At 47.5% G+C, this 16,885-nt stretch overlaps 1 protein-coding gene across 2 annotated transcripts in view; it reads right to left on the reverse strand.

The window, feature by feature from the left end:
- Positions 1-16,885, reverse strand: part of LOC132763283 (protein yippee-like 2) — a 63,234-nt gene that overhangs the window by 11,906 nt on the left and 34,443 nt on the right. For both annotated transcript variants that reach the window (XM_060756656.2, XM_067472206.1), the window contains one exon: positions 6,693-7,008. In XM_060756656.2, coding sequence (XP_060612639.1) covers positions 6,693-6,809 — 117 coding nt within the window. In that variant the 5' untranslated portion in view covers positions 6,810-7,008. The remainder of the gene's footprint in view (positions 1-6,692; positions 7,009-16,885) is intronic.

Raw genomic sequence — 16,885 nt, forward strand, 5'->3', positions numbered from 1 at the left:
TTCCTGCCAAAATAGAACTGTAGAGGAGAGTCTACTGAACAAGCCAGTACCTGCTGCATACCTGTTGAGGAGTTACAAAAGTGGAGGCATTATTTTTCACTTTAACAACACAACCGTTCAATGCTAAGGCTTCCTGCCAAAATAGAACTGTAGAAGAGAGTCTACTGAACAAGCCAGTACCTGCTGCATACCAGTAGTGCCATCTGTTGAGGAGTTACGAAGGTGGAGGCATTATTTTTCACTTTAACAACACAACGGTTCAATGCTAAGGCTTCCCTCCAAAATAGAACTGTAGAGGAGAGTCTACTGAACAAGCCAGTACCTGCCGCATACCAGTTCTGCCATCTTTTGAGGAGTTACGAAAGTGGAGGCATTATTTTTCACTTTAACAACACAACGGTTCAATGCTAAGGCTTCCCACCAAAATGGAACTGTAGAGGAGAGTCTACTGAACAAGCCAGTACCTGCTGCATACCTGTTGAGGAGTTACAAAAGTGGAGGCATTATTTTTCACTTTAACAATACAACCGTTCAATGCTAAGGCTTCCTGCCAAAATAGAACTGTAGAGGAGAGTCTACTGAACAAGCCAGTACCTGCCGCATACCAGTTCTGCCATCTTTTGAGGAGTTACGAAAGTGGAGGCATTATTTTTCACTTTAACAACACAACGGTTCAATGCTAAGGCTTCCCACCAAAATGGAACTGTAGAGGAGAGTCTACTGAACAAGCCAGTACCTGCTGCATACCTGTTGAGGAGTTACAAAAGTGGAGGCATTATTTTTCACTTTAACAATACAACCGTTCAATGCTAAGGCTTCCTGCCAAAATAGAACTGTAGAGGAGAGTCTACTGAACAAACCAGTACCTGCCACATACCAGCACTGCCATCGGTTGAGGAGTTACGAAGGTGGAGGCATTATTTTTCACTTTAACAACACAACCGTTCAATGCTAAGGCTTCCTGCCAAAATGGAACTGTAGAGGAGAGTCTACTGAACAAGCCAGTACGTGCCACATACCAGTTCTGCCATCTGTTGAGGAGTTACGAAGGTGGAGGCATTACTTTTCACTTTAACAATGCTACCGTTCAATGCTAAGGCTTCCCGCCAAAATGGAACTGTAGAGGAGAGTCTACTGAACAAGCCAGTACGTGCCACATACCAGTACTGCCATCTGTTGAGGAGTTACGAAGGTGGAGGCATTATTTTTCACTTTAACAATACAACCGTTCAATGCTAAGGCTTCCCACCAAAACAGAACTGTAGAGGAGAGTCTACTGAACAAGCCAGTACGTGCCACATACCAGTACTGCCATCGGTTGAGGAGTTACGAAGGTGGAGGCATTATTTTTCACTTTAACAATACAACCGTTCAATGCTAAGGCTTCCCACCAAAACAGAACTGTAGAGGAGAGTCTACTGAACAAGCCAGTACGTGCCACATACCAGTTCTGCCATCTGTTGAGGAGTTACGAAGGTGGAGGCATTACTTTTCATTCAACCCTTGCATATCTGTGATGAGCCCCAGAGACCAACCCGATTGCCATAGGAACACTCTGCCGAGTCCAGCTCCGAAAGGTCAAAGCCAAAGTGACTGATCCCCCTCGGGTCAGATGGAATGATTCCGATCTATTTTTAATCGGCGGTTGTCGCATTTCCGACTCGGCCACTCCTGCCACGGCAGCCCACCCGTTTGTGGCGTTTCTCCCAGGCGGATGCTTGGCTCCCCTTTTTGGCTCAGCTTCACACCCACTCTCCACTTCAGAAACAGACCAAGGACAAAGTAGAAAACCCTGGATGTGGTTGGGAAGGAGAAGTCAAGGCAAAGGGTTTATAAGTACGGCACATGCAAACACAATACAATAACTCCAACCTCCTGCTTGCAGTCATTGAGACTTTTGGAGCATTGCTCCACAGGGCAGAAAGGTCTAGGCTGGTCTCCAAATGGACATAATCATGCACTCCTCCAATGGCCTCCTTGGTGCTCATGCCCCATTGCACCGACTCTTCTGAGTAGCTTCCCATCAGAGTGGAAATCATCTATCTGCTATAGAACTCCAGTATGCTGATGACAATGTCATCTATGCACATTCAGAAAAAGACCCACAAGCCACTCTAAACACCTTTGTAGCAGCATATGAGAAGCTCGGCCTGTCATTGAACATCGAGAAAACCAAGCAGTCACCAGCCAACTCCTCTCCAATGCCAGAGATACAGCTTAATGGTGTAAACATTAGAAAATGTGGACCATTTCCACTCCCTTGGCAGCCACCACTCCACCAAAGTCAACATCGACACTAAAATACAACATCGCCTGAGCTCTGCGAGTGCAGCATTCTTCTGAATGAAGCAGAGAGTGTTTGAGGACCGGGACATCCGTAGGGAGACCAAGGGGCTTGTCTATAAAGCGATTGTCCTCCCAACCCTGCTCTATGCCTGCGAGACATGGACTGTCTACAGATGTCAACATTGACACTGAAATACAACACCGCCTGAGCTCTGCGAGTGCAGCGTTTTTCCGAATGAAGCAGTGTTTGAGGACCAGGACATCTGTAGGGAAACCATGGTGCTTGTCTATAAAGCTATTGTCCTCCCAACCCTGCTATACACCTGTGAAATGTGGACTGTCTACAGACGTCAACACTGTCACTGAAATACAACACCATCTGAGCTCTGCAGGTGCAGCATTTTTCCGAATGAAGCAGAGAATGTTTGAGGACCAGGACATCCATGGGGAGACCAAGGGGCTTGTCTATAAAGCTATTCCCCTCCCAACCCTGCTCTATGCCTGTGAAACGTGGACTGTCTACAGACGTCACATGCAACTCCTGGAACAATTCCATCAGCGCTGCTTCCAGAAAATCCTGCAAATCTCTTGGGAAGACAGGCGGACAAATGTCAGCATGCTGGAAGAAGCAAAGACCGCCAGCATTGGAGCGATGCTCCTCCGCCATCATATCTGCTGGATCGGCCACATTGTTCAGATGCCTGACCACTGTCTCCCAAAGCAGTTGCCCTACTCTGAACTCAAGAACGGAAAACGGAATGTTGGTGGGCAGGAAAAGAGATGGAAAGATGGGCTGAAAACTCTAGCATAGACACTGGGAATTGGGAAGCCCTGGCCTGTGAGCGCTCCAGCTGGAGGTCCGCTGTGACCAGCAGTGCTGCAGAATTTGAAGAGGCACGAATGGAGGGTGAAAGAGAGAAATGTGCCAGGAGGAAGGCGTGTCAAGCCAACCCCAACCGGGACCGCCTTCCATCTGGAAACCGATGCCCTCACTGCGGAAGAAGATGCACCACCAGGACACCAAACTTGGAGGACCATCATCCTCGGACTACAAGGGATTGCCTAAGTAAGTAAACCCCGACTCTCCTTGCAAAGAGGTGCTACTTGAACCCGCAAAAGGAAACTCTTTGGCTTGGCCTCCCACTCGCAGAGCTCTTTGGCCAGACAACAAAACCACAATGTGGATCTCTTTTGAGGTCTGATGCCAGGCGGCCCAAACAGGGAAATGTTCTCTCTGCCTCTACCAGCCGGAGAGGAAAACCAAGCCATGAACAAGCAAAAAGAACAACAACAACAACAACAACAAAAAGAGTCAAATGCAAGTTTCCAGGCATTTGCTTCCCAGAACGGACTCAGGCACAGGGCTGGAAGCATCTCAGAGATCAATGGCACTGGCTGGAAATAGTAAGTGCTGAGTAAGGATCCCCATCGTTTCCTTTTAGAATTGAAACTGACGAGCCCAGAGAAAGTTTGCAAAGTCAGGTTTGGGAAGGGCAGGAGGGGGAACTCCGCTCTCCAGACGTAAAGACAAAGAGGTTGGCAAAGAAAGGACTGCACCCCCAATTCGTTCACCACGTTGGGTGTATGCATTCTTACACACTGGCGATACTATGCTAATAATATAATATATTGTGTGTGGGTCTATATATATATATACACACACACACACACACACATATATATACACACACTATTTATTTATTTTATTTTATTTATTTATTTATTTGCTTCATTTGTATACCACTCTTCTCAGCCCTCAGGCGACTCAGAGCGGTTAACAACCAGTTTCAATAACACAATACAAAATCATTAATCAATTAAAACAGTAGTATCAACCAAAATATCAATACAACACCAAAATATCAATACAACAGTACAGCACTATAACAATCCATCACGTCTCATCAATAGAATCAGCATCCGAACTCATTGTCCATTATTCCAGTCCAATAATCAATCAATTGCACTGCTTAGTTGAACGCCTGTTCAAAAAGCCAGGTCTTCACACTCTTCCGGAATGCCAATAAGGAGGGGGCCGATCTGATGTCTGTAGGAAGGGCGTTCCACAGCCGAGGGGCCACCACTGAGAAGGCCCTGTCTCTCGTCCCCACCAGGCGTGCTTGTGAAGCCGGCGGGACCGAGAGCAGGGCCTCCCCAGACGATCTTAACTAGCTGTCCCCTGCCACATGTTGCTGTGGCCCAGTCTGTGTATATGTATTTTGTGTGTGTATATATTTGTGTATATATGTGTGGTGTGTGTGTGTGTATGGTTTTGCACATGTGCTGTAATGTTTTTTTGTTTTGTTTTGGTTCATTTTGGCTTGTTAAGTCTTTTCCGCTGTGTTTTTCAGTGTTTTTATGAGTGGTGGTTACTTGTTGGCCTGAGAGGGGTCTTGTGTCCAAATTTGGTATCAATTTGTCAATTGGGTTTTGAGTTATGTTAATCCCACAAACTAACATTACATTTATATATATATACTAGCTTTCCCCTGCCACGTGTTGCTGTGGCCCAGTCTGTGTATATGTGTTTTGTGTGTGTATATATATGTGTGTGTGCGCGTGTGTGTGTGTGTAGTGAAGGACATACATTGGGTTGTTAGGTGTCTTGTGTCCCAATTTGGTGTGAATTTGTCCAGTGGTTTTTGAGTTCTGTTAATCCCACAAACGAACATTACATTTTTATTTATATAGATATATGTTGTTGTTCATTCGTTCAGTTGTTTCTGACTCTACATGACCTCATGGCTCAGATAGATAGATAGATAGATAGATAGATAGATAGATAGATAGATCTTGTAAGCTGCTCTGAGTCCCCCTTTGGGAGTGAGAAGGGCAGCATAGAAATGTTGTAAATAAATAAACACATAAATAAATGTGTCCTCATGCCTTTGTTTTATAGTTGCCAGCTCCAAGAAACCCATGCGCAGCTAAAGCAGTGAGATCCCCTCACCTGGGGTCCTCAAACTAAGGTCCGGGGGCCCGATACGGCCCTCCAAGGTCATTTACCTGGCCCTCGCTCAGGGTCAACCTAAGTCTGAAATGACTTGAAAGCACACAACAACAACAACCACCACCCTATCACATCAGCCAAAAGCAGGCCCACACTTCCCATTGAAATACGAATAAGTTGATAAAATGGTTCTTCATTGAGGGATTGTGACCTGGCCCTCTGTTTAAAAAGTTTCCTACACGTTTATTTTCCCCAACCCAAGAATACAAGTTGTCGAAGGCTTTCATGGCCGGAATGACTGGGTTGTTGTAGGTTTTGCCGGGCTATATGGCCATGGTCTGGAGGCATTCTCTCCTGACGTTTCGCCTGCATCTATGGCAAGCATCCTCAGAGGTTGTGAGGTCTGTTGGAATCTAGGAAAAAGGGGGTTTATATATCTGTGGAATAATGACCAGGGTGGGACAAAGGACTCTTGTCTGCTGGAGCTAGGTGGGAATGTTTCAACTGACCACCTTGATTCGCATATAATGGCCTGACCAGGCCTGTAGCCAGGATTTCGTTTGGGGGGGAGTGAATTTTTTTCAGGGGCGGTCGGGGGGCTGGCTGAGTTTTGCGGGGGGGCTGAGTCTGAGTGAAAGAGGGTCTACCCTAGCAAATCTTTTGTATCATTACCCCAATACCCCCATGCATAGGGGATATATTGAGTATGGTGATCAGATCATGATATGAATAAATAATGCACCAGTAAGGCCTTTTCGCGAACAACCATGAGAATTTTGGGGGGGGGGGGGGGGGCTGAAGCCCCTCAAGCCCCCCCCCCTCCCCTGGCTACATGCCTGGGCCTGACAACACAACAACAGAGAGGAAACAAACAAGGACATCTAATCACCTCTCAACAAAAGTTTGCTCCAGGCACTGCCAGGCCATCAAATGCTAATCAAGGTGGTCAGTTGAAACATTCACACCTAGCTCCAGCAGGCAAGAGTCCTTTGTCCCACCCTGGTCATCATTCCACAGATATATAAACCCTTTTTCCTAGTTCCAACAGACCTCACTCCCTCTGAGGATGCTTGCCATAGATGCAGGCGAAACGTCAGGAGAGAAACAAACAAGGACATCTAATCACCTCTCAACAAAATATTCCCCCAGGCACTGCCAGGCCATCAAATGCTAATCAAGGTGGTCAGTTGAAACATTCACACCTAGCTCCAGCAGACAAGAGTCCTTTGTCCCACCCTGGTCATCATTCCACAGATATATAAACCCTTTTTCCCAGTTCCAACAGACCTCACTACCTCTGAGGATGCTTGCCATAGATGCAGGCGAAACGTCAGGAGAGAATGCCTCTAGACCATGGCCATATAGCCCGAAAAAACCTGCAACAACCCAAGAATGGAGGTCTTTCCGCAAGGGTCAAAGCATGGTGGAGCCAACCCCGGTGGCCCTCGCAGCCTACCTTGGAGATGAGTTCGTCGTGGTTGGCCAGGTGTGCCCTGCAGTGGATGCAGCTGTAGGTGCGGTGGCAGGAAGGCAGGTAGGCCTGGAAGGTCTTGGAGCGGGTCATCTTCACCATGGGGGCCACCGAGCTGGGGGGGAACTCGTGGGCGGCCCAGGAGGCGCTCCCACAGGAGGGGTCGCAGGGGAAACACTGGAAGACGCAGGTAAAGGCCGTGGCTTGGCCGGGGGCAGGTGTGGGGCGGGCTCCACACGCTGCCGGCAACGGGCTTCAGGGGAAGAGCACGGGCCACGCGGGCCGGACAACCTCCGCGGACCTGGATTGCCCATCGGGGGAAAAAGAGAAGAAAAACATAAAAAAGATCAGTCTCCAGAAAGGAAACAGCAGGCCAGTTGGAGAGGCTTTCATCCCAGGACAATTCCATCCTAGATTGTGTGTGCTTCCTCCACCACAGGCATCCCAGTGAGCAGGAGACACTCATGTTCCTCCTTCCATGGATATTGCAGGTTATAGTGAACACCATGAACATGTCCAATGTCCTCCACCAACAACACACACCCCACCACCCAAGGGAAGGCTTTCATCCGGGGACAATACCATCCTAGATTGTGTGTGTTTCCTCCACCACAGGCATCCCAGTGAGCAGGAGACACTCGTGTCCCTCCTTCCACGGACATTGCAGGTTATAGTGAGCACCATGAACATGTCCAAGAGACCTGCCAATGTCCTCCAACAACAACACACACCCTACCACCTAAGGGAAGGCTTTCATTCAGGGACAATTCCATGTGGTGGTGTGTTTCCTCCACCACAGGCATCCCAGTGAGCCGGAGACACTCATGTCCCTCCTTCCACCAACATTGCAGGTTATAGTGAGCGCCATAAACATGTCCAAGAGACCTGCCAATGTCCTCCAACAACAACACACACCCCACCACCCAAGGGAAGGCTTTCATCCAGGGACAATTCCATCCTAGATTGTGTGTGTTTCCTCCACCACGGGCATCCCAGTGAGCAGGAGACACTCATGTCCCTCTTTCCAATGACATTGCAGGTTAGAGTGAGCACCACAAACATGTCCAAGAGACCTGCCAATGTCCTCCAACCACAACACACACCCCACCACCCAAGGGAAGGCTTTCATCCGGGGACAATACCATCCTAGATTGTGTGTGTTTCCTCCACCACAGGCATCCCAGGAGACACCCATGTCCCTCCCTCCAATTACATTGCAGGTTATAGTGCACACCACGAACATGTCCAAGAACTCTGCCAATGTCGTCCACAAACACAACACTGCCCACCACCCAAGGGAAGGCTTTTCTACAGGGACAACTTCATCTTAGATTGTATGTGTTTCCTCCACCACAGGCATCCCAGTGTTTCTGACTCTCTCTCCCATGGTGTGGAATTTGCATGCCCCCGCCCCATTGCCTCTCCCTTCACCCTTTCCTATTCTTTTCTATGGCGCACAGGCTAGATTATATGTGTTTCTATGGCGCACAGGCTTTAATACAGGGGAAAATCCATCCTAGGTTGTATGTGTGTCCTCCACCACAGACATCCCAGTGTTTCTTACTCTCTCTCCCTTGCTGTGGAATTCGCATGACCCCGCCCACTGCCTCTCCCTTAACCCTTTCCTATTCTTCTCTATGGTGCACAGGCTTTAATACGGGGACAATTCCATCCTAGATTGTATGTGTTTCCTCCACCACAGACATCCCAGTTTTTCTTATTCTCTCCCCCATGGTGTGGAATTAGCACGACCCCACCCACTGCCTCTCCCTTAACCCTTTCCTATTCTTGTCTATGGCGCACAGGCTTTAATACAGGGATAATTCCATCCTAGATTGTATGTGGTTCCTCCACCACAGACATCCCAGTGTTTCTGACTCTCTCTCCCATGGTGTGGAATTTGCATGACTGCCTCTCCTTTAACCCTTTTCTATTCTTGTCTATGGCACACAGGCTTTAATACGGGGATAATTCCATCCTAGATTGTATGTGTTTCCTCCACCACAGACATCCCAGTGTTTCTGACTCTCTGGATTGGCGTGGAATTTGCATGACCCCACCCCCTGCCTCTCCCTTAACCCGTTCCTATTCTTTTCTATGGCGCACAGCAAGCAGAAGAATTGATCAGCAACTGAACATACTTGAGAGGTTTGAGGAGAATTCGCAATGACTTGTAGGACTTATAGGTACTGGGATGTATAGTTCACCTGCAATTTAAGAGAACCCTGAACTCCACCAATAATGGACCTGGAACTAATTTGGCACACCCAACCCCCATGACCAAGAATAAATACTGGAAGTCTTTGGAGGGATTTATAGGAATTGTAGTTCACTTACATCCTACATGAACCCAAACAATTATGGATCTGGACCAAACTTGGCCTGCATACCCGATATGCCCACATTTGAATACAGGTAGGTTTTGAGGGGAATTGACCGGGACATTTTGGAGTTGTAGGTTCTGGGATTTATAGTTCACCTGCAATCCACCAAAGATGGAATGGGACACAGTCCCCATGACAAGCAAAAAATACTGGAGGTCCCTGGGAAACAATCACCTTGTTTCGGGGGAGTTGTAGTTCACCTACGTCTAGAGAGCACTGTGAACACAAACACCAATGGATCTGGACCAAACATGGCAAAAAGACCCGATAAACTAAAATTTGATTACTGGAGGGGTTTGGGGGGTGGGGGGAGGAATGGACCTTCCTTTCTGGGAGTTGTAGTTCACCCACAACCAGAGAAATGGTGACTTCCAGCTATGATGGGCTTGGACCATACTTGGCACACAGAACCCCCACAAACAACTCAACATACTGGAGGCATTTGAGGGGACTGACTCACCATAGTGGGAGATATAGTTCACCCTACTGCTCACATCGTAACCATTCATACCAATGAAATGTAAGTTCAAATTCGTAGTCTACAACTGACTGGGCAGTTGCAAGTTGGGCTCAGTTCCACCAAAGTCAACCCAAGCATGTCTAGGGATCGAGATTACAATCTTAGGTTTCAAGATGCCTTCAGGCTTTGAAGAAAAGGAGAGAACAAAGGCAAGGTTTTGAGAGAGCACCACCACGATGCTTTCGCAATCCAACGTGGAACGTAAAAAACAGGTTCAGCCTGCTTCCGTTCTGACCAATAATCAAGTTTCTGAGCCTCTCTGCTTTTGCTGACCAAAGAGAAGCCTCAGGGAGACATTAGGATGCAGAAGAAGACATCTCACCCACACCTTTGGGCAGTGTGAGGAGCAAAAGAAGACCTATGCAACAGGGGAAGCTCAGTCTCAACCAGAGGAAAGCAGGAATCCAGGAGCTCACGTTCTCGGTCTCTCAGTAATCCATTTCACAGGGTCAGGGTAAGGGTAGGGGGACAAAAAGAAGCCCACCCCTTCCTTCTTGACCCACTTGGAGAAGAAAGGTGACCTACAAAGGTGAAAGACAGACCGAGAACACTCCCACACCTCCAGAACACTCAAGGATGTCTGTCTATCTATCCTATCCTATCCTATCCTATCCTATCCTATCCTATCCATCAGATAGCTAGGGCCTTCCAACACTAGGGTTCCATCCATCTATCTATCTATCAATTCATCTATCTATCTATCTATCTATCTATCTATTCATTCTATCTGTTGGATAGGAAGCCCAGGGGGAAGCCAGGGCATCCCAACATTCCATCCATCCATCCAATCATCTATCTATCCAATCATCTATCCATTCATCTATCTATCCATTTGTCTATCCATCCATCCATCCATCCATCTATTGGATAGGAACCCCAGGGGGAAGCCAGGGCATTCCAATGCTGGGGTTCCATCCATCCATCCATTCATCTATCTATCCAATCATCTATCTATCCATTCGTCTATCTACCCATTTGTCTGTCTGTCTGTCTGTCTGTCTGTCTGTCTGTCTGTCTATCTATCTATCTATCTATCTATCTATCTACCCATCCATCCATCCATCCATCTATCCATTCATCCACCTATCCAACTATCCACCCACCCATCCATCTATCTGACTATCTATTCATTCATCCATTCATCCATCTATCCATTCATTCATCTTCTATCTATCTATCTATCTATCTATCTATCTATCTATCTATCTATCCTATCTGTTGGATAGGAACCCCAGGAGGAAGCCAGGGCATCCCAACACTGGAGTTCCATCCATCCATTCATCTATCTATCCAATCATCTATCTATCCATTTGTCTATCTATCAATCAATCAATCAATCAATCAATTCATCTATCAATTCATCTATCAATTCATCTACATATCAATTCATCTATCTATCTATCTATCTATCTATCTATCTATCTATCTATCTAGTCTATCTGTCGGATTGTGACTCCAGGGGGAAACCAAGGCCTTCCAATGCTAGGGTTCCATCCATCCATTCGACTATCCATCTATCCATCTTTAAGGGAATATGACTGGAATGACGATATGGCCGATGAGACTGTCTTACTGTTTTAATGATGGCTTATGTATTGTTAATTATGCTTTTATGTCTAATTGTGGTTTTCATGTTGTAATTTGTTATGTAATGGCTTCGGAATGGGGCCCATTGTCAGCTGTCCTGAGTCCCCCTTCTTTGGGGGTTGAGAAGGACGGGATAGAAATGTGAGAAATAAATAAATAAATATTGTCGAAGGCTTTCATGGCTGGAATCACTAGGTTCTTGTAGGTTTTTTTTGGGCTATAGAGCCATGTTCTAGAGGCATTTCTCCTGACGTTTCGCCTGCATCTATGGCAAGCATCCTCAGAGGTAGTGAGGTCTGTTGGAAATAGGAAAATGGGTTTATATATCTGTGGAATGACTGGGGTGGGGCAAAGAGCTAGGTGTGAATGTTTCAGCTGACCACCTTCATTAGCATTTGAAGGCCTGGCTGAGCCTGGGAAAATCTGGCTACCAGTATTAAAACACTCTAAAATTACTACAGCAAAACAGCAGAGAGGAAACAACCAGGCACATCTTAACACCTCTCAACAGAACATTTTCCCAGGCTCAGCCAGGCCTTCAAATGCTAATGAAGGTGGTCAGCTGAAACATTCACACCTAGCTCCAGCAGAGAAGAGCTCTTTGCCCCACCCCAGCCATTCCACAGATATATAAACCCAATTTTCCTAATTCCAACAGACCTCACTACCTCTGAGGATGCTTGCCATAGATGCAGGCGAAACGTCAGGAGAAAATGCCTCTAGAACATGGCCATATAGCCCGAAAAAACCTACAAGAACCTAAATAAATAAATAAATAAATAAATATCCATCCATCCTCCTACCTACCTATCTATTCTATCTGTTGGATAGGAACCCCAGGGGGAAACCAGGGCATTCCAACACTGGAGTTCCAACCCTAACCCTAACCCTATCCATTCGTCTATCTATCCATTCGTCTATCCATCCATCCATCCATCCATCTATCCAGAGCTTCCCTCCTGGTTGGGATGTTTGAGGAGCTAACATCCAGCAGATGTAGATGACAACGTTCCAAATCCCATGGTTATGTTGACTGGGAGATTCTGGGAACTGTCACCCACAAGAGTAATTTTTCTGTGCCAATCGACTGGAGGCTGAGGAGGGGAATTTTGAAGCCAACAAGCTGAAGGAAAGAGGAAGGAACTTCTCTGAGGCAGCTCAGTCCTGTCCAAAAGGTGAACCCAAAGCCAGGAATGGTGTGTAGAAATGGCTCATCTAGGCACGCAACAGTATGGGGTGGCTAAGACAATTTGGTTTCCAATGCATGAGCAAACTATCCGCAGGGAGCAGGAAGTCCAGAAGGGCAGAAAGACCCCTTCTTTCCCACCTTATCTATCCAGGAGAGAGAAGAGCAACAGCCAACCAGCTCGGACCAGTAATTCCTGATGCACAAAGCTTGGAAAGGACACTTTTGGGGACTGTCGCTTCAGAAAACCCCGAATTTTCCAGACTGCATAGCCATGCGATCCCCTGGAAACCGACACTGATGTTGTCCTGCCCTCACAGCATAGGAATAAAACTATTCTATTCTTTAAGGTGAATGTGTTTGGCACATGACATGATACATAAACATTAATGCAATGCTGATTATTTTCCCCTGTGCCTCCTTGTTTGGGCCTTACCAGTGTTGAGAGTGAAAGTGCCCGAGATTCAAGAGGAGAGAAGGAACTCTTACCGCTCAAGAACCATCGCAGGTGAACCCATTCTGGAATGTTTCCTTGCATTAACATGGAGGGGAGCGGAGGGCAGGAAAAAGAGGGAGGACTGAAAGGAAAAGGAACCTAGCCATGGAAGAGGCAAGGGGACGTATTCATTGCTCCCTGTGGAGTTAGCTTTCTACTTGCAGGGCGGTTGTTTGAGGATTCTTAATCCAAGGAGCATGTTGAGTCCCTTCCTCCTCCCACCGCATCCTCCCAGTGGTAGAGTCTATTGTACTGCTCTGGAAAAGTTCCACTTCTGATCTGTCCCTTCCAGAATTTCCCGGCCCGCAGGTAATCATTCCGGATAGGGGATTCTGGGACCTATTGTTCTACAAATGGAATGTTCCCAAGCTGAAGCGACTTCTAACACTAGGCAGCTTGTGTTTGAATGGTTTGAGCATTGGATTCAGGAGACAAGGGTTCGAGGATCGGGACATCCATAGGGAGACCAAGGGGCTTGTTTAGAAAGTTATTCCCCTCCCAACCCTGCTCTATGCCTGCAAAACGTGGACTGTCTACAGATGTCACACTCAACTCCTGGAACAATTCCATCAGCATTGCCTCTGAAAAATCCTGGAAATCTTTTGAGAAGACAGGTGGGGAATTGTCAGCGTGCTGGAAAAAGAAGCAAAGACCAGCAGCATTGAAGCGATGCACCTCCGAAACGTCCTGTGAAACGTGGACTGTCTACAGATGTCACACTCAACTCCTGGAACAATTCCATCAGCATTGCCTCTGAAAAATCCAGCAAATCTCTTGAGAAGACAGGCGGGGAAATGTCAGGATGCTGGAAGAAGAAGCAAAGACCAGCAGCATTGAAGTGATGCTCCTCCGAAATGTCCTGTGGAATGTCCTCCGAAACATCCTGTGAAACGTGGACTGCCTACAGACATCACACTCAACTCCTGGGATAATCCCATCAGCGTTGCCTTCAAAAAATCCTACAAATCTTTTGAGAAGATAGGCAGACAAATGTCACTGTGCTGGAAGAAGAAGCAAAGACCTCCAACATGGAAGTGATGCTCCTCCGAAATGTCCTGTGGAATGTCCTCCGAAACATCCTGTGAAACGTGGACTGCCTACAGACGTCACAGTCAACTCCTGGAACAATTTCATCAGCGTTGCCTCTGAAAAATCCTGCAAATCTCTTGGGAAGACAGGTGGGGAAATGTCAGCGTGCTGGAAGAAGCAGCAAAGACCAGCAGCATTAAAGCGAGGCTCCTCCGAAATGTCCTGTGAAATGTGGACTGTCTACAGACGTCACACTCAACTCATGGGATAATCCCACCAGCGTTGCCTCCAAAAAATCCTATAAATCTTTTGAGAAGGTAGGCGGGCAAGTGTCAGCGTGCTGGAAGAAGAAGCAAAGACCTCCAGCATTGAAGCAATGCTCCTCCGAAATGTCCTCCAAAACATCCTGTGAAACGTGGACTGTCTACAGACGTCACACTCAACTCCTAGGATAATCCCATCCGCGTTGCCTCCAAAAAATCCTACAAATCTTTTGAGAAGGTAGGCGGGCAAGTGTCAGCGTGCTGGAAGAAAAAGCAAAGACCTCCAGCTTTGAAGCGATGCTCCTACACCATCAACTCCACTGGACTGAAGGCCACATTGACCGAATGCCCAAAGAGCACTCTCTCCCAAAGCAGTTACTATAATCACAACTCAAGGATGGAAAATTGAATGTTGGTGGACGGGAAAAGAGATTGAAAGATGGGCTTAAAGGCAATCTTAAAAACTGTGGCATAGACACTGAGAACTGGGAAGCCCTGGCTCTTAAGCACTCTAGCTGGAGGTCGGCTGTGACCAGCAGTGCTGTGGAATTCAAAGAGGAATGAATGGAGGGCAAAAGAGAAACATGCCAAGAGGAAAAAGGTGCATCAAGCCAACCCTGGCTGGGACTGCCTTCCACCTGGAAACTGATGTGGGTCAAATAGGGCTCCACAGCCAAGACACGACACTTGGAAGGCCATCATCCTTGGACAACGAGGGATTGCCTAAGTCCATCATCCATGGAAATGTATCAGGCTGCTATGGGTTGCACTCAACAGGACATCGTATATTGCATGTGTCCATGCATACATGATCCCAGGTAAATGCATACATGATCCCATCCCTAGGAAGACTTGGATTCAGATCCACACTCAACTGGATAACCCTAAATGGATGCTCATTCTCCTCCTTCGCCAACCCTACTAACCTTGAGATACTGGGTTCAATTGCTAGCCTGGAAGTGTTTGTATGGCTGTTGTCGCTCCCGCCGTCAAGCCCAATGATGCTGACCACGGGTCAAGGCGACAGGCCGTGGAGTCCCCCAACCACCACCTCCCCGATGCCTCTCTTCTGGGGGCTTTATCACGCTTTGGGGGACCCCCTGCAGAAAGGAAAATGCTGGTGCTGCCTGGCCGTGCAAAGCATTGTGTTTCCCCTCCTCAGCACTCCACGAGCCATTCGCTTGTTTCCCAGAGTGCTGAGTAAGGTCACCCCTGTCACCACCCTTGTGGAGTTCAGCACTTTTCGCCTCCGAAAAAAACACAACAACAATGAGAGCCCAGCGCGGCAGAAATGCCAGCTGAGCACACTGGCTTAGGGGCAAACACGCCCTCCAATAGTGGTGGGGCACACGTGGTCAAGCGACATCAGCCTCTGGTAAAGACGGCAAAAGTCAGTCATCAAGAATGCACAAAACTAAAAGAGGGCGCAGCAGGTTGCTTTTGACCAAGCCAACTGGGAAGGGCAAAACCCACCCACCTCTCCATTTCTCTGAAGACACAAGTCCGCAGTTTGGGGGTCCTCCTAGACTCAGCGCTGACACCTGATGCTCAGGTATCGGCCATAGCCGGGAGGGCCTTGGCACACTTAAGACTTGTGCCCAGCTGTGACCGTACCTCGAGAAGTCTGACTTGACCATGGTGGTCCACGTCTTGGTTACCTCAAGACTGGACTACTGTAATGCTCTCTATGTAGGGCTGCCCTTGAAGACGGTTCGGAAACTACAGCTGGTGCAAAGGTCGGCGGCCAGGTCTTCTTCCTCTTCCTCTTCTTCTTTCTCTTCCTCTTCTTCTTCCTCTTCTTCTTCCTCTTCCTTTTTCTTCTTCTTCCTTTTCTTTTTCCTCTTCCACTTCTTCTTCCTCGTACCTTTTTTGTCTTCTTCCTCTTTTTCGTCTCCCTCTTTTTCGTCTTCCTCTTCCTCCTCTTCTTCTTCTCCTCTGCTTGCTGAATGTTTTGAGTATACAGTCTTCAATGTATTGTCGAAAGCTTTCATGGCTGGAATCACTGAGTTCTTGTGGGTTTTTTTTCGGGCTATATGGCCATGTTCTAGAGGCATTTCTCCTGACGTTTCGCCTGCATCTATGGCAAGCATCCTCAGAGGTGAGGTCTGCTGGAACTGGGTAAAAAGGAGTTTATATATCTGTGGAATGACCAGGGTGAGACAAAGGGCTTTTGTCAGTTGGGCTAGGTGTGAATGTTTCAACTGACCACCTTGATTAGCATACAATGGGCTGACTGTGCCTGGAGCAGCCCATTGTATGCTAATCAAGGTGGTCAGTTGAAAGATTCACACCTAGCCCAACTGACAAAAGCCCTTTGTCTCACCCTGGTCATTCCACAGATATATAAACCCCCCTTTTCCCAGTTCCAGCAGACCTCACAACCTCTGAGGATGCTTTCCACAGATGCAGGTGAAACGTCAGGAGAAATGCCTCTAGAACATGGCCATATAGCCCGAAAAAACCCAGAAGAACTGAGTATACAGTCTTCCTTCGCTATTTCGCGGACTTGCTTTTTCGTGGGTTTTTGCCTCCTGGCAATGATGGAGCGTGGAAAGGGGTTTCACCCCCCCCCCCCGGGAGAGTGTCAGCCAATCACTTAAGGGATGGTCACTCCTTGGGTGACCATCAAAAAGGGCTGGCTTTTCGAGCAGGCCTTCCCAATTGCGGCATAGTTATTATGATACTATGGAACCACTGAGGACGCAACTGGACC

Source organism: Anolis sagrei, chromosome 11 (assembly GCF_037176765.1).
Source record: "Anolis sagrei isolate rAnoSag1 chromosome 11, rAnoSag1.mat, whole genome shotgun sequence".
Classification (NCBI taxonomy): Eukaryota; Metazoa; Chordata; class Lepidosauria; order Squamata; family Dactyloidae; genus Anolis; species Anolis sagrei.